The 20,110-nt window shown below is 39.5% G+C and overlaps 1 protein-coding gene across 2 annotated transcripts in view; it reads left to right on the forward strand.

Moving 5' to 3' along the window:
- The window catches only part of PHEX (phosphate regulating endopeptidase homolog X-linked), a 194,712-nt gene that overhangs the window by 11,707 nt on the left and 162,895 nt on the right, over positions 1–20,110 (forward strand). For both annotated transcript variants that reach the window (XM_036841159.1, XM_036841160.1), the window contains one exon: positions 1,144–1,305. In XM_036841159.1, coding sequence (XP_036697054.1) covers positions 1,144–1,305 — 162 coding nt within the window. The remainder of the gene's footprint in view (positions 1–1,143; positions 1,306–20,110) is intronic.

Here is a 20,110-nt window from a genome sequence, read left to right on the forward strand (position 1 = left end):
TCCATATATAATCGAGTGTGGCCTTAAGAAAGAGGAAAAGATGGCAGATCAGTCTATCGTGTCTTTCTGTTAACTCATACAAATACCCAGTTCTGCCCCTAGACTTGGGCAAGAGGGGCCCCTGCCCTGGGCCCCTCATTTAGAATGTTACACTTTGCTCTGGCCATGCCTCTCCCCTCCTCAACCCAGAATTCCCTGCAAGATGGCCCCAAGCCTCCTTTTAGGGCCTGTTTGGGTCTCTTCCAGGGCTTCATTCCTCTGAGAGCTGCCCTGAATGTCAAGGGGCTCAAGGATCCATACCTGGCCCTCCAGGTCTTTATAAAGGTATATTGTAAATAGATATTGTCAACATTTAGGTATTACATGTGGGCTTCTGTTTCAGTTAGCCTTTGTTGTGGAACAAACCCCCCCAAACCTTAAAGGCCTGAAACAAGAGTGATTTAATATTTCTTCTGATGCCTTGGGTTTGGTGGGGTTCCTCTGCTGAGACTGCCTAGGCTCATTCATACAGCTGCATTCAGTTGGAGGGTCGCCTGGCCTGGAAGGTCCATGATAGTTTCAGTCACACGTCTGGCGGTTGGTGGTGGCTTGGTTCTTCTTCACATGGCCTTACCTCCTCCAGGAGATTCTTCAAAGGGCAGTCTCAGGGCTCCAAAGGGATTTAATGTGGAAGGTGAAAGGCCTCCTAAGGCCTAGTTTTGAAACTCATGAAAAGTTACTCTGCCACTTTCTGTTGGTCAAAGCAAGTCACAAGGCCAGCCCAGATTCATGGCAGGGGAAATAGATCCTGGTGGCAAGAGTGGGAAAGTCACCTTGCAGAAGGATGAAAGGAATGGAAGGAAATGTCACACGCGTCCCGGCAAACAATTTACCTGATACTCCATTTGTATTCCTGTTCCAGGTCCCACAGATGTTAGGGGTGCTCCTGCAAAAACCAGTAACAATAATATGACTAAACGTTTATCCACTCACTCTGAATGTAATAGTTTAATATAGTGAAGTTGATTCAGGGCGTCATTTGAGGGGAAATGTAAAAGCCAAGGCTTGGGAACCGGTTGATATGAAATCATTGTTTAATTTGGAAGAGACCAGTACACAATGTTCAGTGCTTGTCATTAATCCTATGATTTTCTTTTTAAATAGCTGCTTCCATCTTGAGTAAAGTAAATCTGTCTGTGGACCCTTGTGATAATTTCTTCCGGTTTGCTTGTGATGGCTGGATAAACAGTAATCCAATTCCTGAAGATATGCCAAGCTATGGGATTTATCCTTGGCTGAGACGTAATGTCGACCTCAAGTTGAAGGGTAAGTTTCTACTTGGGTTTGGTGATGCGCTTTACAGAGAGCAGTATTTGACAAGAAAAACATAGTTTTGGATTTGATGCATGACTGCTCACTCTTTAACTATACTAAATTCACTTCCAAGATTTTTTAAAGTGGAAGATTGAAAGGAAAGTTGTGGAATTTTAATCTTTCAGATCTCAGTGCAAGCCTAGTGTAGCTCATTATGTTCACATTTGATAATAGTAAGTTCTGCTGCTAAAGGATAAATAGCATTTGATTGAGGTTGGGAGCAAAGGAATAGTTAATGAAAATCGCGTTATATTGGTATACTTATTCATCTGTTATATTCAGAACAAACTTCATCACTTGCTCACTGTGTCCTGGATTTTCATGGTTTACAAAATGTACTTAACACTTCATTGTCTTTTGACATCACTTTTGAGAACTCTGGATGACCTTGTGTTTGTCATGTTGTTCCTGTTAACTTCGAAGTTGGCTCTGGGGAGACTATCCTTCCCCCATGGCCTCTCAAGCAATGACAAGCTCACACACACATACTCACATATGCGTGCATGCACACATACTCTTCAAAAGTTGGAAGTATCTTTTGCTGGGGGATCTTCTGCTCACAATTGGTCTAATTTTTATGCTGAGTTATTGGAGAAAACCACTTCAGAACGCAAGTAGGGAGATTTCAAGGCCAGGTAAGGTGAGTGTTTTGAGAAGGCAAAAATAGTATATATTTTTTTCACTTTCTTATAACTGAGCTATGCCATATAACTTGCATTCAGTAACACACCTAAAAGAATTTCTGAAAATTTTTGAGAATCATCATTTTTCTATCTTCTCCATATCCTTTTCCCCAAGATTTTAAGAATTAAGTTCATTAATTTTAATGAAAATTAAATACGTATCAACTTATATATATGTTATAACATCTGAAACCATTGGCAAAATAGATACCTATTGTCACTGTAAGGAAAAATGTGCTTAAATTTCACAACTAGGTATAAATCATATGGACTTACATTTTCTACTAGAAGGCTGAAACTTAGTCTTCATAAGTTATAAATGAGAATTTGCAAGAATGTCAGAGTTTTCCCATAACCCAACAGGTGAGATTCCTGTTCTGTGGAACTGTAAATAGGACCTTGAAGAATGAATTTACTGAGACTTATTTCCCTGTAGGATATTAACTCGTGTCGGTCCTTTACCTACCATTCTTGCCTGTTTCCTGTTTCTCTTCTCTGGCTTCTTTTCTTCCTAGACAGAGAGATGTGTGTGTGTGTGCACACGTACACACACACAATTGGAGAAATATCAATGAAGGATAAGAAAAAGTCAGTATCTCCAGATAGATGATCCTTTTATATTAGTTATAGCCCAAAGATTTCTATCTTCAGGGCATGAAGCAGTTATAATAAGTTAAAGGATTTCTGGGAATGTCTTATTGTAAAAACTAAAATCAGTATCGATGGGCTTTGTTTGAGGAGGACATGGTATATGGGCTAAAATTCATAGAAGTAAGAGTAAATTGTTCAGAGCAGCACAAGTTTTTTTTTTCCTACTTTGAAAAATGAAAAAATTTTATTTCCAAGCTCGGTCGTGAAAGTAAAACGGAGCAAAAATAACATGCAAAAAGTAAAAAGAAAGTCACGCATAAATCCACCCCTAGAAATAACTGCTCATAAAGCAATTGGGTATATATCTCTCCAGGTGTTTTTTCCATGTGTGGGTACATATGCATAATCATATGCACAGCCATATACGTTAAAAAATAAAAAATAGCTGATTTTATGCATGCTGCTCTGTCACCTGCTGTAACACATAATGTATTCCTCATAGACATGGGTTATGTCAGTAGATATCTTTCCTTATTATAAGTAACACTATAATAATACCTAAGTTTACACATCTTTATGGCCTTATCTAAATGTATCCTTAGGATAAATTCCCAGATATGAAATTGTTGTGTTGAAAGAGTATTCACCTTTCATTTTTGTTGCATATAGCAGAATCGCCCTTTAGAAAGTTATTTTTAGGTCTTCATATATTTTCTTGCTGTTTTAAATGGTTACTTTTCTCAATCACCTGTTTCTTTTTGTGGTATAAAGTAGGGGTCAGCAAACTGTGGCCCGTGGGCCAAATCCAGCCCACTGCCTGTTTTTGTAAATAAAAGTTTTTTTTGAAAGACAGCCACATCCATTCATTTATGCATTATCAGTGGCTGCTTTTGCACCACAAAGGCAGAGTTGAGTAGTTGCATAGAGAGACCATATGACCCATAAAGCCCATATAACCTGCAAAGCCTAAAATATTTACTCTCTGACCTTAATGGAAAAAGTATGCCAACTCCTGATGCCTGTTGTAAAGCTTTGATATATCTATATTGGATCTAGGTAGAACTATTTTATTAATTGATAGCTATTTGGTGGGTTTTTGGGATTCTTTGATAGGTAATCATAAAATTAAATAATTATAATTTTTGTCTCTCCCTTTTACTATATTGACTGGAGTCTCAGAATAATGTTGAATTATAGCAATGATAATGGGTATAATTTTCTTTTTTTCTTTTAGTAAATTTATTTTATTTATTTATTTTTGGCTGCATTGGGTCTTCATTGCTGTGTGCGGGCTTTCTCTAGTTGCAGTGAGCGGGGGCTACTCTTTGTTTCGGTGCGCGGGCTTCTCATTTCAGTGGCTTCTCTTGTTGCGGAGCATGGGCTCTAGGCGCACAAGCTTCAGTAGCTGTGGCACGTGGGCTCAGTAGTTGTGGCTCACAGATTCTAGAGCGCAGGCTCGGTAGTTGTGGCACACGGGCTTAGTTGCTCCGCAGCATGTGAGATCTTCCCGGACTGGGGCTCGAACCCATGTCCCCTGCATTGGCAGGTGGACTCTTAACCACTGTGCCACCAGGGAAGCTGGGTATAATTTTCTTATTCCTAACTTGGGTGGTAATGCCTCTAGCATTCCCCCCAATATATTTTTTCTTTGTTTCTAACATTTTTTATTGTGTTCTGTTATTCCTAGTTTGCAAAAAGGTATTGCTCAAGAAAAATCTCTTCACTGTTTATCAGGAGACTCACATGGAGTATCTCTTTTAACTTCTCTAGATTTTCTCATGCTAAATTAACCTTATAATCTTGAAATAAATCCTGCCTATGAATGGTTTATTATTTTAAGACATTGCTTAAGAATTGAATAAGCTAGTATTTTGTTATATTTGTGTCTGTATTTATGATTCATATTGGTCCATGGATTTTTGTGTGCTAGGTTTGTCAAATTCTGTTATCAAGATTGTGCTGGCCTTGTGAAACAAAATGGGAGGCTCCCCATATATTTCTATGCTCTGGGAAAGACACAGAAAAATAAATCTCAAGTTATTTTGTGACAAGCCCTGTAAAGGATGAATTAAAATATCAGTCATAGGGCTCTTGCTACAAGTGCCAAGAAGGAGAGCAAATGGTGGAGTAGGGTCTCTTTTTAAATTAGTATCATCTTGTTCCAGATGCATGTGCTTGAAATATAAAATATGTATTCTTTAAACTTTTAAATTTTGAGGTAATTCAGACTTAAAAGTTGACGGAATAGCACAAAGAACTCCCATATACCCTTTACCCAGATTTCCTGATTGTTACTGTTTTGCTGTACTGTATTGGCTTTATCATACTATTCTTTCATTCTCTCTATCTATAAATGTATAGATTAGAAATATGTAAATATATAGATGATACTGATACACAAATTTATAGATACATATCTTTCTGAACTCTGCAAGTATGTTGCACATAATTAGGTATTCTTAAAGTGTATAAATAGAGCTTTTCAAATATCAGAGGTGCTGGCAATCTTATTTTTTAAACACTAGACATTTATTTATTTATTTAGCATGCAAGTTGTTTATTTTGGGAAGTGATCCCAGGAAATAGAGTTGGGGGACTGGGAAGAGTGAAAGATGGAAGGGAGGAAAAGTGAATCCAAGAATTAAACACTAGTCTTTAAATTCTATCTATATGTCTTTATTCTATATCTATCTATGTATCTGTGTATCTCTCAGTCTGTCTGCTTATCTATCTAACCATCCAGGTGATACAAGCTCATTGTAGATCAGCTATAAATGACTAACGAGGAGAAACATACTTCAGATCCCAATACCTGGTGATAACTTTTTAAATGCAAATATAAATATAAAATTATATGTATATCTCAAAAGGGATCATATATTCTATTTTTATAATCTGTTATTTTTACTTGACACGTTAACATGTTTTCAGGTCAATAAAATAGATCTATACCATCATTTGCCATGACTACTTTGTATGGATATACTACAGTTTGTTTCATCAATTCATGTGTTGCCATTTAGGTGGTTTCCAAATTTTTTCCTCATTGTAAGCCACTCAGAGCCTGAGTTTTGATGCCACAGAGTTGGATTTGAATCCTGGTTCCCTTTCATTTCTCCTCTGTGTCACTTTTGGTCAATTACTTAGCTTACCTAGCTCAGCTTTTTTATCTTTCAAATGGAGATAAGAATACCCATTTCATAGGATTTGTGAGGACTAAAGGACATGACCTATATAAATTACCCAGTCTAGTTCCTGGCATATAGCAGGCCCTCAATTAATATTTGTCCTTTGCTCCTCCATTTTGTCTCAAAGACAGTTCTAAGGCTCATGAAGTAGTGTCTGTCAGATGCTTTACATTTTATTCTGGTCTTATCCTCTGTAAATATCATGTGCTTTCAAAAGTATTGAATACAGTCTAGATATTTTTCCTCACCCTTGATAAAAAAGAGAGAACATCCAAAAATAAAACGCAATACTACCAATCAAAAGAATACCATTTTCTTATGGCTGATAGAGAACACACAGAAACGGCTGTCCAATTTGTGAAATAAAATGGATTTGACAGACCTGGCTGATGAAAAATTGCCCTCTACTGAAGTCAGCAACCTGGCTTCATGAATTTTTTCTTTAAATGGCATATAAGACTCAGATTTCTACTTGGCAAATAAAATTATTTCTTGTTCTCTCTAAGAATTAGGATTTGTTTTTTTAAAAAAGGCTAAATGTAGTCATGTGTTTGAATGTCTTAAAATTTCCCTCCTACAAAACCTCCCAAATTTGTTTTCATGTGACCATGAAGATGACACAGCATGCACTGCTTATGAACGAACAGACGAAAATTTTGCAAATGAGCACTTATGAAACATGAGGCAATGAGTGAGAGAGAACACTTGTGTCAAACAGAAGACAGATGACTCAGGGTAGGGCCAGCTCATCTCTATTATGGAATAGCGATCTTTGCCAATAGTTTATAAAGAAACGCAGTATATTATTATGTTTAAGCACAGACAGCACCAGCAGAACAGTAAGATGAAGTAGGGTCTGTGCATTAATGGGCAGAGAAAGATGATCGTGATTCATAGATTGGTTATTTATTTGTAAATACCTGCTGGCTGAGATTTAAATGATTCTCCTAATTAAATAACCCCCCTATAATCTTGTTTTTCCTATTAGTGATCCTAGCCAAATCATCTTTTACAGATATTAAAAAGCTGAAAACTTCAGTTCAGCTCCTGTAAAGTCATTTGATAATTAGAAAGTTCAGATCGTTGAAGACATAGTGAATTGTGTCATTTTCCTCATACAATGAACATGGTATAATGATGTACCAGATTGAGCCCTGACATCATTAAGCTCTTTGAAACAAATGATGTCAGACTAGAAAAAATAAACCAGGGATGTGGTGAGGAAGCGCTAAGGAGCAGCCAGCCACTGTGGTGTGCTTTTTATTCCTGGTGAAAACTCAGCCCCTGTAAGTCTCATTGAATCTGCTATATAGACTGAGTGCGCCCACTCAGAGCAGATTCCTGTTTTTCTGACCATGCTGGCTCTTTTTCACGTGGCCATACAGGACGCAACAAATTGCCAGTTTATACATACATCGTTATCGGTCCTGTGTGCATAGAGGGGTGCTGTGTAAAGACTTGGGCCTGTATCGCAGACTTTTAGAATGTGAAATGAAATGATTTTACCTGAAAAGTTTTGTTGTTGTTGTTCCCATTTTTCCTAATTGCAGTACCCCATTTGAGCATGGGTAGGATGGGAGTGTGGGTGCGTGAAATGTGAGGAAGAGGAAAGAAGTCACATTTTAAAAAGTTTAGTAATTTCCTGTTAGGAGACATTCACTTCAAATACGGAAATGAATTTCTTCCTGAAGGCTCTGTGAAAAATGTGCATTTAGCTTTAGGACAAGACCTCTTTCTAAATAGCTTAAGGAAGTAAAGAGGCCGTGAGAATGGCCACCATGTGTAAAAGCTTGTGTTCTGGTAGTTCCGACAGTCAGCGTTTTAGATTTTCTTCTTGTGTATCCATTTCTACCCCCAGTGCATGTCCTTGTCTTACTTTTTGACTCCTACCTGTTCCAATCTTTTTATTTTATGATCCGATCTTTTCCCCTGTGGCTTTAATGTAGCTTTTAAAACTTTTGTAGTGGTTAATACTAGACATAAGTTGGGTACACTTGATAAGAACCAGATCTTTTCATTACATTCATTCTGAGTTGTATGCTCTTTAATTTGGGGGAAATGTGCTCGCTTCAAATAGATTGAAATACACAGCATTTTGATTGTATTAGTCTGTGAACACAGGACTATTTTCTGAGCTTTTACATTTTTCCTGGCACCAATTGCTTTTAGTCACAAGTAACAGAAACATCAACTCAGACTGACCCAAACAATAAAGAAGATTTGTTGGCTCGTGTAACCAAAATATCTAGTAATCATGTGGACTTCAGGTAAGGGTTGATCTAGCAGCTGAACCATCCCATTAAAGATTACATTTCTTTCTTTGTCTCTACTCTGACATCCACTGTCTCATGCTTTCTAAGTCTGCTTGGTCATAAGGTTGTTGCCAATAGCAATCAGAATTTAGACTTCCTCATTCACATCCAGCAAGAGGTATTGTGCTAGGCATAGGAGGATGCAGAAGTTAATGAGGCTCCCAAGACTACCATGTGGAAATTAAAAATCTGCACATCACAAAATATTTCAATAGGTACTGTAATCAAGACTCTAGAGGGAATTCTCTGGTGGTCCAGTGGTCAGGACTTGGCACTGGGTTCGATCCCTGGTCTGGGAACTAAGATCCCACAAGCCACGAGGTGCAGCCAAAAAAAAATAAATAAAAGACTCTAGAGCTACACTGTTCAATACCGTAGCCACTAGCCACATGTGGCTTTCGAGCACTTGAAATATGGCTAGCTGGAATTGAGATGTGCTGTAAGTGTAAAATACACACCAAATTTCAGAGACTTCATTTAGAAAACATGTAAAATATCTCACTAATAAACTGATGATTTATTTCATCAATTACATATGGAAATGATATTTTTAAGGTACATTGGGTTAAATAAAATATATTATTAAACATAATCTCACCTGTTTTATTTTACTTATTCAAATATAGCTACAAGGAAATTAACAATTATGTATTTGGCTCAGATAATATTTCTATCAGACAGTGCTGCTCTAGAGGCCTGAATAGGCCATTAGAAAGGTGAGCTATCTGTGAATAAATTCAAATTTATTTCACTGATAGAGAAGGATCAGAGAACACCTTTATTTAATAATTTTAAAAATTATTTATTTATTTTTATTTATTTATTTTTGGCTGTGTTGGGTCTTCGTTGCTGCGCGCGGGCTTTCTCTAGTTGCGGCGAGTGGGGGCTACTCTTCGTTGCAGCGCGCGGGCTTCTCATTGGGGTGGCTTCTGTTGTTGTGGAGCACAGGCTCTAGGCACACAGGCTTCAGTAGTTGTGGTGCGTGGGCTCTAGAGCACAGGCTCAGTAGTTGTGGAGCACGGGCTCAGTTGCTCCGTGGCATGTGGAATCTTCCCGGACCAGGGCTCGAACCCGTGTCCCCTGCATTGGGAGGCGGATTATTAACTACTGCGCCACCAGGGAAGCCTGAGAACACCTTTATTAAAAATAGTTCTCTACTCCCCCCCAAAAAAAAAAAATAGTTCTCTACTCCCATCTCCAGTCCCCCTCTATCCTGTTACCCTATTAGTGTCCTCTGTGGTACTTAAAACCATCTGAAATTATCTCATTTGTATACTTGCTTACTTATTTTTCTCATTATGCTTGCTCCTCTCCCTTCCCCCTCTCCCCCCATGGTAAATTTTCTGAGAGCCAGAATCTTGTCCATTTTGGGCTTCACTGTAACCCAGCACCCAGCATAGTGCCTGGCATACAGTTGTTGCTCAGAAAATACTTATTGAAGAAAAGGATCGTGCCCTCTGTATGTGGCTGGATGCAGGGTGGGCATGGCTGGCTGGCTGGCTGGGGTGGGGTGGCTTTGTCTTCTCCTCTTTCTCCCCCCTTCTGAGCCTGGGGCCCTGCATGCTGTCCCAGAAGAGCCGTGAGTTGCACCCAGAGCTTGCCCCTGACAGGAGAGGAAGGGTATTGTCAGTTCTTCATTTGTGTTCTAGGTTTCAGGAAGGCAGGACAGGGGAGTGGACAGTGCAGCAGGCTAGAGCCCTTCTTGGGCCTCCAAGACTCCCTGGCGGTGTGATCTTGTGTAAGTTACAACGAGGAAAATAAGAACTCACAGGATGGCGGTCAAGTTTGGGCTCTGAAAAGAAACTGTGACTCTGCCACTTATTGGCTATATGACCATAGGCAAACCACTTCCTTCTGAGTCTCAGTTTCTTATCTGGCAACACTGTTGGATTAATTCAGTGAGATGCATCGAAAGTCTTCTAACAGGGTTTGATAAGTGACATCTGTTATTACTGCTAATTTCATGAGGATTAAATGAACATTTTAAAAACACTTGGCCCATAGTAGACGCTTAAGAAATGCTAGTTTCCTAATCAAATAAAAAGTAGAACTTTGATAAGAAAATTTAACAGTATTATTAAAGTAAAATATTGTGATCTAGTTTTTCCCAAAAGTCTCATCATTCCTGTAAACGAGGCAGCTGGTCCTGAAAGAAACAAACCTAGGGGTGAAAACAATAGGTTAGGATATTTGTGTATTCCCAACTTTTATTGCCGGATCTTGGTCATGACCTGAAACCCTGGAAGGTCTTGCTAATCTAACTTGTCAGACAAAACACTCATTGGTGTATGTGAGTTTTAAATCTCTCCTGTAGGGAAAGAGAGAAGAGGAAAGGGGAATTGGTGAAAATAAGAAGTGTCATCTTAGGCTGCTCTAGATCTTCTTTAGATACCACTATTTTTTGTTGTTGTTGTTCTTGTTGTTTATACCAATTTCCCGTCTCTCTTTTCTTTTCCTCATCCCTAGGGGATCTTTAACTTAGACCCATGTCCCCTCAAGAGACCTGTCGATAGAATTCAGGGACTTGAATAGGAAAAAAAAAATGCATCTTTATTTTCACTAACCTTTGATGGAACTTTAGCATTTTCTTTAATTCTGACTGTAGGCTACAAACTCTGGTATTAGTAGCTGTGACTTTGTTACCAATGGGAATCATCATTTTTAAAAATCTTAATACAGATGTTGCAGGTATCTTGAAATATTATGTACATACATCACCACTTCAAAATCATAGTAGTGGCTAGACTCGATGCTAGATCTTATTTAATGAGTTAATGAAGTAGTGCATATATCATGATGTCAAACAGCAAAACATCTGTTTTGTTAACTGTGTTTTGAAATAACCGGTTTCCATTGTAAACCTATGTTTCTTATCTTATGTTCTTATAGATAATATTTTGAGAGTAGCCCATAGGTTGAGAACAGCCCATAGATGTATGGCACAAAAAAGAGTAAGAACCCCTGCCTATGTAAAGATTGCTGGGGCACGCCTCGAGAGGTATAGTTTTATTTCACTTCAGCCTTTCAATGCATCCTAATTCAGGTGTTTTGAGTGGAGACAGCTATTGTATGGACCCACTGGTCCACTCATACCCAAATATTTGAACAGTCCACTGTCTAGAATCCCTGGGTAATGAGCACATTACCAACAGTTAATAGGTGTTTATAATGATATTAGATGAAACCGGAGATAGGTGTTTGGAGATTTGTGCCAGTGCCAAGCCTTGAACTGATTAAGTGCAAGCTTTATGGGATTACCTATGCCACAGAACAAATATATTTATAGATGAAATTATTATCTATTACCACATACCTATTATGAAAGCAGAGAGTTAAAGGTCAGTGCCCAACTAGAGATGATACAGCCTTTGTCATAGTGTAGTTAAAAATATTTATAAACAGTGCAAATGATTGAAAGTAGTAATATACAAAGTAGTGTCTTCATTCATAAGTACATATTATGTGGTGTATGAAAGAGCTCGCTTGTTGTCTGATCTTGAAGACAGGGACTCTTGCTTGAACTTGGAATGGCAGCAGGTGGAGGTGGAGGGGGGCTGTGAATCTGGAGGTGCTGGAGTGAGGTTCCAAGGAGAAGAGCGAGTCAGTATAACTCGGCTCTGTTGGAAGGAAGGAATGAGCAGGGCTGTTGGTGAGAGATGACAAGAGTGAGATGGGCGGATGAAGGATGTCAGAATCCATTTGTGAGATTTTTGACTTGGGGCAAGGAAGCTGAGGTTTCTGAAAGGTGGAGCGACAGCCTGGAAATGCTATGCATGGGACTCTAGACTGAAAAAAAAAGAGTGGAAAAACAGATGAGGGGGCATGTTTGTAGTATAAATATTGCAATACATTATGAAAAGTTTCCTGCTAGTTAGCTTGAATGTTGTAGGAAGATAGAAACATTTTACTTTAGAAGATTGTCAGCTAAATTTGGGATCTTTTGACTAAATATAAGTTTTTTGGCATGACTAATGACACAGGATATTTGCATCCTGAGAAAGACATATATATACCTACAGTGACACTTCTCAACCTGCCCACACCCAGGCCCTATTTTGCATGGTTGGTGTGTGTAATGTATTTTACTTTGTAGTTGTTCAAAAGAGTTGCATATTTTTGAAAAGCCACTTCCTGAAAGAGGATGACTGGGAAGGGAAGAAAAATCCTAGCTGGCTTTGGTGGTAACAGTTCGGAGGCGTACCCACGTGAGCTTTGTGGTAGCGATTCCTGAAGCTCCTACACGGCCCCACGTGTTCCTGCTTTTGGTTGCCAGAAGCCGGGATAATAACGGAGCTGAGAATACGGGATTTTTGCAGGAACTTCCAAGGGTCATCCAGATTTCACAGCAGAAGCAGGTGACTCAGATTTCCTGGGCCTTGAAACCTGTGTCTTAGAGAAATGGGACAGTCGCTTACCTTTACTATACTCCTAGTTGGTCAGTGGCAAAACTCAGGCACCAGAAAAATTAAAAAGTTGATGGCACACAAATGCATGGCCAAACGGAGTTGAAAATTTCATTCTCGCATTTCCAAACTGCCTGATGAGATGATTTCAGCTGTGCCCTCATCCTCAATTCTGAGAACTTTTCAACTGCAACTTGAAGGTGTGGATGGGTTGAGCATCTTTACAATGTGGAAAAATCCCCATTTCTCCCCTGATTTACTAATAATGGGGGTATTTCTACTCATTACTGTGAAGTGAGCCTTTGACAGATCCCCCCCCGCAAAATTCGTAAGAGTACATCACACAGAGCAGGCCCTAACAGTCTAGGCACTTAATAGAGGCGACCTTATTTAATAATACCCTTGTTACCATTTGTTGAACTCTCTAAACTGAACTCCCAACAAGCCTGTAAGATGGAAGGTTTATCTACATTTTGGGAATGAGGAAATAGAAGTAGCCGAGCAATACAATCAATAACCAGCCCAAGATCACACGGCTAATAGGCGATGGAGCTAGGATTAGAATTCAGATTATTTTGACCCTTAGCACCTGGTAAAACCCCTGAAAACTAGGAAGGTGGTATTATCCCATTTTACAGTTGTGAAAATTGCAGCTTGGAGAGGTTAAGTAATTCATTCATATTCACACAGCTAGTGACCTATAAAGTCATCTTCCAGAGCAGTGATGTCCAAAAGAAATGTAATGAGTCACAAATGCAACTCACATGTAATTTTACATTTTCTAATAACTACATTAAAGTAAAAAGGAAACAGGTGAAATTATGTATTTTATCTAACCCAGCATATCCAAAATATTGTCACTTCATGGAATCAATATAAAAAAACTTATTTGTGAGACATTTTACATTTTTTCTTGCCTACTAAGTCCTTGAAATCCAGTACGCATCTTACACTTGCAACATGTGTCCTTGTGGACCAGTCATATTTCAGGTGCTCAACAGCCCCTTGCGACTACCCGTTTCTGAATTGGACAGGGCAGTTCTAGACCAGTGCTTCTCAACCCCAGCTGCACACTGAAATCACAGGGGAGCTTGAAAGACACAGATGCCTGGGTCCCATCCTCAGAGGTTTTGATGTAATTGGCCTGGGGTGGTACAGCCTGGCTTCCGGTTTTTTAACCACCCTTCCCCTGCAGGTGGTTCTAATGTGCGGCCAAGTTTGAGAACCTACTCAAGTGTGATGTCCAGTCTAACTAACCAAATAGAGAACTGTAGCCACTGTCTACTGGAGAAGGTTCTGTGCGTTTTCTGAAACGAGAACCATTCAAAATAACCACTCCGGCAGTATGCTTTGCTAGTGCACATTAAAGACTGTTGGGCAATGCCCTAATTTATTAATTTCTCTCAATTTACATTTCCCAACATTTTGACCAAGTCCTGGAATAATGTAAGGAAAGAGATTTCTTTTTCCCCCCCTTGACTACGCACTGCTCTGGATACACAACAGTGAGAATAAATTAAGACATACAAATTCAGTTATTTTAATTGAGGTCAAAGGTGTTCGTGTCAGTCTGGAATCTCTGAGCTGTGGAGAAGAGGAATTTGGGGTTTGAAAGCTGCAGGTCGTTGCCAGAATGAAACATGTCTGGTGGAGACCGTGTGGGAAGTGCTGGGTGAGGAAAGGAGGCCGTTGCGGCTCCGGCTGAGGTCTGAAGGCTGCACAGCCCACGCTGTGGTAGGACGCCCACGAAGCTGCCCTTGCCAGAGGTCTCACGCCTGCCTCCCCGCTCAGCCAGACTGGCATTCTTGCCCCTGAGACCTGGATGTGAGGCCCAGCATTCAGGAACTGAAATGTCTCATCTCACCGGAGGTTCAGTTGTCCTTAAAATGCTTTTGCAGTCATTTGGAATAATTTTTCTCTTGCCTTCTTTTATTTAAATTGAAACACAGCTTGAATATTCTGGACACGTTTATTATTTCCCAGGAGGAAAAATACTGGGTCTTCTGTGGTGGTGATGCTATAGTGACATGCAGTTTTGTTGGTTATATTTATTTGACTTAAAATTAAGCAGGAGAACACACAAACACTGCTGTCTTTCATAGCCTCAACTAAATTAGTACCATATTTCATTGAATCAAAAAGACTGTCAACTGCAAGGTGCACCACTATTTCATGTATGCTAAGTAAGACTAAGCTATTACACAGTGGTTTCTTAGCAGTTGGATTTTTATTTTATGTTCGTTGAAAGTTTTTTACACTTAGACATTAATTTTTATCACATGTTAGTCTTTTGCATTAATTAAAAAGGAAAACGCAAGCAGAAGAGATGGGTTAAGGTATTCCTAAAACTTCCTCACAGTATTTTTGATTTCAAACCATCAGTACTTTTGTTTTCTCACAAAACACTGTCCTCTTTCCATCAATAACGGCAGTGATTCAGCATTTCTTTAAAATGTGTTCCCAGTCATCTCAGGCATTTTCCTCCAAGACTGCCTTTTTGGATATACAGAAAGTTTTAATTTCCTAGCCAAACTGTAGTGAAATCTTTCTGAAGATGAGTTAAGCGATAATTTCCTAGCCAGGCAACCAACTCATTTGAAGTGCTGACAATAAGAACTGCTAGATCAAGGTCACACATGGGCAGGCAATGGCATCTACATTGTGACTGTGCCTGGCTGACAGTTTTAAGATGAATTCCAATTTCAGAGATGTTAAGATGTAAAAAAAAAACGTGCTTCTTAGATTTCATGAAACATGGTATGTAAATTGTATTCCTAATAATCCAGATTCCCCAGCTGCTTGTCACATCCACCTTGTTTATGTACTTTTGAACAATTTCAATGAGATTTGCCTGCTGTTCCCTCCTCAGCACACCTAGGCTTTAATGTGCAATGGTGTATAAGCCAAACTCCCCCACTTCCTTCTACTCCACTTTGCAGCTGGAGTACAAAGTACAAAGCTGTACTTTGATACCATTCTTCTCAGCCTTGAATGTGTACATGGATCACCTGGGAATCTTGTTAAAGTGCAGATTCTGCTTCAGTAGGTCTGAGAAGGGACATGAGAGTCTGCATTTCTGGCAAGTTCTTAGGTGAGGCCCACACTGCTGTTCCAGGGACCGCATGTTGAGCAGCCAGGCTTTGCTGCATCTAAGGACATGGTGTGTCATTAAAGAAATGCAGCACCTCTCCAGGGTGCGTGGGTGGTTTGTTTTTCCTTCATTTATATTCTTATTTTGTTGAAAACCTGTATAATGCAAATGTCATTGTATTGGGTAAGAACGAAGATTTCTTAGGATGAAAAGAAAACAGGAATTTTATATGTCCTCTTTTATGGTACAGGGAGAGGTATTTCTTCCCCTTAATTTGTTTTCTGAGAGATTTGTTCATTTGGTTTTCCCTTGCCTTTCTCCTCAAAAAACTTGGGCAACTTGAATTTATTAGGAAATCTGCATGTAATTGCAGATTAATAACCTACCCATTAATACCACATTAGTTCATTGTGATTAATAGCATCTGTGTGAATACTTAATGAATTAGTAATGACGGACTATTTGCTTTAAAGTGTCAAGAGAACATTCCGTGTAAAAAGGCACTACCCATAACAGGAAAATTAATTATAGGCTGGTTGGATAATAACTTGTCACAAACAAGTTATGTTTGTTTGGAAAGCCTTATCGGTGTTGATATTTGCACAGTGAGAGATACTTTTTAAAACATGCATGGACCTTTTAATTTATAAAATGAGAGGGGAATTTTATTTTCAACAACAGTTAAGATAGGTATGGGAGCTTATATTTATGACACACTCACACAAATATGTGCTAGTACACTCACAAGTTTGCCTGTGTCACTAACCAGACTTCCTGTAGTGACCTTTTAGATTGAGTTCCAAATTGAACTGCTTCTCCTACCTGCTGTCTATTCTGAATTCATAAATTCACTTCCCCAAGGCCCAAGCGTTTCTTGTTACTAATTTTATTCCTTTAGCAAATCATTTGTTTTCTCTATGGTTCCTCATTCTAATTCTGTGATGTTGCCATCATTGTTTATTTCTGTCTTTGCCCTACATCTGAGGAAGCGAAGGTCAGGAAAATTATGTGAGTTGCCCAAACCAATCCAGCCATATAATTTGTCCCCCACAGATTATGGGTCTAGCATTTCAAATGTCTCCAAATTTAACCCAGGCGGAAAGAGCTGCATGAGCAGAGGCTCTGTCCAGCTGGTGCCTTTGAGGAAACCCAAGAAGCCCAGTGTGACTGGAGCTCAGAGTTGGAAGGGAATGGGGACACGAGACAAAACTGAAGAGAGAGGAGGGACCAGAGCACATAGGCCTTGTAGGCTGTTTAAAGATTTTAGCTTCTGTCCTCGGGCAGTGGGAAGCCATTTGTAAGTGTCATGTCAGGGGGTGCCGATGAGCGATGCATTTTGCCAGAGCGCACTGGCTGCATGGCTCGGAGGAGGAAGTTGATGTACGGAGATCAGTTCTGAAGGCCCCAGCATGCTGTTCTGTTTTCTAGCTTGGGATCCAGATGAAGGTAGAGTTTGTCTTCCTTGTTACAGAAAACCTCAAGCATTATTGGGTACCCTTTTCTCTCCTTTCTTCTCCTTTCAGCATGAAGGGTCATTGTGTCTTCTCTGTAGCCCCCCTTTTTTTTGAAACACTCCCAGACACCTGGAAGAATCAGCTAGGGGAGCTGCAGCCACAGCCAGTGGGTGCGGAAGTTAACTTTTGTCCCACCAGCCCTCTTGCCCTTTTGGGTCCTCTGCTTGTGCCAAGGATGCTACTGCTTCCTTTTTTTTTTGCAGGAGAGGATTCTGGACAGAGAAAGAAAAGAGAGCCCAGCTCTGAAACCCTCACTGTCAGAAACCCAGTTTTAGAGGGGCAGCTGCCCTTGACCACACACTGTGGTTTGAATAGCCAAGAATAGAACCTCTGCTGCTCTCACCTCCTCATGGAAGGTGGGAGTGAAAACAGGGCTTAGTTGGGAAGTGGCTTTTTAAACCTATGTTTACAGTGTTTTGATGCCGCTGTCATAGATGAGAGAGGAATCATGAAGTCTGGAGCTCAGATTTTTTAGGATTTCAGGGATGCAATATTTATCCCACTCTTCCTCTCCGTAGGGTGTGGTATAAGCAGGAGTTGAAAATAGCTGTCCTGTGTTGTTTTTCTCATTTGGAAGTCTTTCTGGCATAGTGCTGATTTTTTTTTTCTTAAACCAGTGAATCGACTCTCACCTCAAACACATATTGCATTTCATCTTTAAGAAAGGAACTTTTCAAAGCCGGGTTTTTCAGAACTGAGGACTAAGACCTAAATGGGCCAATGCAAGGAGAGTGTTTCCAGGACAAAACAAAGTAACGTTCTCCTTGAAGAATGTTGACGTTGAATTAAAATGGAGCTACAGAGTGAGGAAACCAGCAAAGAAAGGGTAAAGCTTCTGATCTGACATTGGGTCAGGCGGGGAATGGGAGAGGAGGAAATCTGGGCTGGTGATGTCCTGGGGTCACAGGCATCAAGAAGGACTGCTGATAACTGTCAAGTATACCTTAGTAAAGCTGTGGGGGAAGGAGGGCTGGTGAGTGCTGTTGGTTGAAAGTAGTGGTTCTCAAAGTACGTTTCTCCACCTGCAGTATAAGCATTACCTGGGAATTTGTTTGAAATGCAAACTCCTGGCCCCCACCCCAGAGCTATTGAATCAGACACTCTGGCAGAAGGACCCAACACTCTGTGTTTTAACAAGCCCCTCTGACAAACCCACAGCCAACATAATACTCAATGGTGAAAAGCTGAAAGCCTTCTCGCTAAAATCTGGAACAAGACAAGAATGCCCACTCTTACCACTTCTATTCAACCGAGTATGCCCACTCTCACCACTTCTATTCAACATAGTATTGGAAGTCCTAGCCACAGCAATCATAGAAGAAAAAGGAATAAAAGGTATCCAAATTGGAAGAGAAGAGGTAAAATTGTCAACATATGCAGATGACATATTATATATAGAAAACCCTAAAGACTCCACACCAAAACTACTAGAACTGATAAATGAATTCAGCAATCTTGTAGAAGGATACAAGATTGACATTTGTTACATTTCTGTTACATTTCTTTACACTAACATTGAAATATCAGAAAGGGAAAGTTAAAAAAAAAATCCCTTTTAAAATCGCATAAAAAAATACTTAGGAATAAACCTGACCAAGGAGGTGGAATACTTATGCTGCGGACTATAAAGCATTGATAAAGGAAATTAAAGATGATTCAAAGAAATGGAAAGCTATCCCATGCTCTTGGGTTGGAATAATTAATATTATTAAAATGGCCACACTACTCAAAGCAATGTACACATTTAATGTGATCCCTATCAAATTACCCATGACGTTTTTCACAGAACTAGAACAAATAATCCTAAAATGTATATGGAACCTTAAAAGACCCAGATTTGCCAAAGCAATCCTGAGGAAAAAGAACAAAGCTGGAGGCATAACCCTTCCGGACTTCAAACAATACTACAAAGCTACGGTAATTAAAACAGCGTGGTATTGGCACAAAAACAGACATATGGATCAATGAAACAGAATAGAGAGCCCAGAAATAAACCCACACACCTACAGTCAATCTTTGACAAAGGAGACAAGAATAAACAATGGAGAAAAGACAGTCTTTTCAGCAAGTGGTGTTGGGAAAGCTGGAAAGGTGAAGTTAGAACACCCTCTCACCATACACAAAAATAAATTCAAAATGGCTTAAAGACTTAAATATAAGACATGACACCATAGAACTTCTAGAAGAGAATATAGGCAGAACATTCTCTGACATAAACGTACCAGTGTTTCTTAGGTCAGTCTCCCAAGGCAATAGAAGTAAAAACAGAAGTAAACAAATGGGACCTAATCAAACTTATAAGCTTTTGCACAGCAAAGGAAACCAAAAACAAAAAGACAACCTGCTGGGCGAAAATATTTGCAAATGATGTGACCGACAAGGGCTTAATTTCCAAAATATACAAACAGCTCATACAACTCAATAACAAAAAAAAACCCAATCAAAAAAATGGGCAGAAGACCTAAATAGACATTTCTCCAAAGAAGACATACACATGGCCAACAGGCAGATGAAAAGATGCTCAACATCACTAATTATTAGAGAAATGCAAGTCAAAACTATAATGAGGTACCACCTCACACCAGTCAGAATAGCCATCATTAAAAAGCCTACAAATAACAAATGCTGGAGTGGGTGTGGAGGAAAGGGAACCCTCCTACACTGTTGATGGGAATGTAAATTGGTGCAGGCACTATGGAAAACAGTGTGGAGACTCCTTCAAAAACTAAAATAGAGTTGCCATATGATCCAGCAATCCCACTCCTGGGCCTATATCTGGAGAAAACTCTAACTTGAAAAAGGTACATGCACCCAACGTTCTTAGCACTGTTTACAATAGCCAAGACATGGAAACAAATGTCCATTGACAGATGAATGAATAAAGAAGATGTGGTATATATACACAATGGAATACTACTCAGCCATAAAAAAGGATGAAAAAATGCCATTTACAGCAACATGGATGGACCTAGAGG

Source organism: Balaenoptera musculus, chromosome X, assembly GCF_009873245.2.
Source record: "Balaenoptera musculus isolate JJ_BM4_2016_0621 chromosome X, mBalMus1.pri.v3, whole genome shotgun sequence".
NCBI lineage: Eukaryota > Metazoa > Chordata > Mammalia > Artiodactyla > Balaenopteridae > Balaenoptera > Balaenoptera musculus.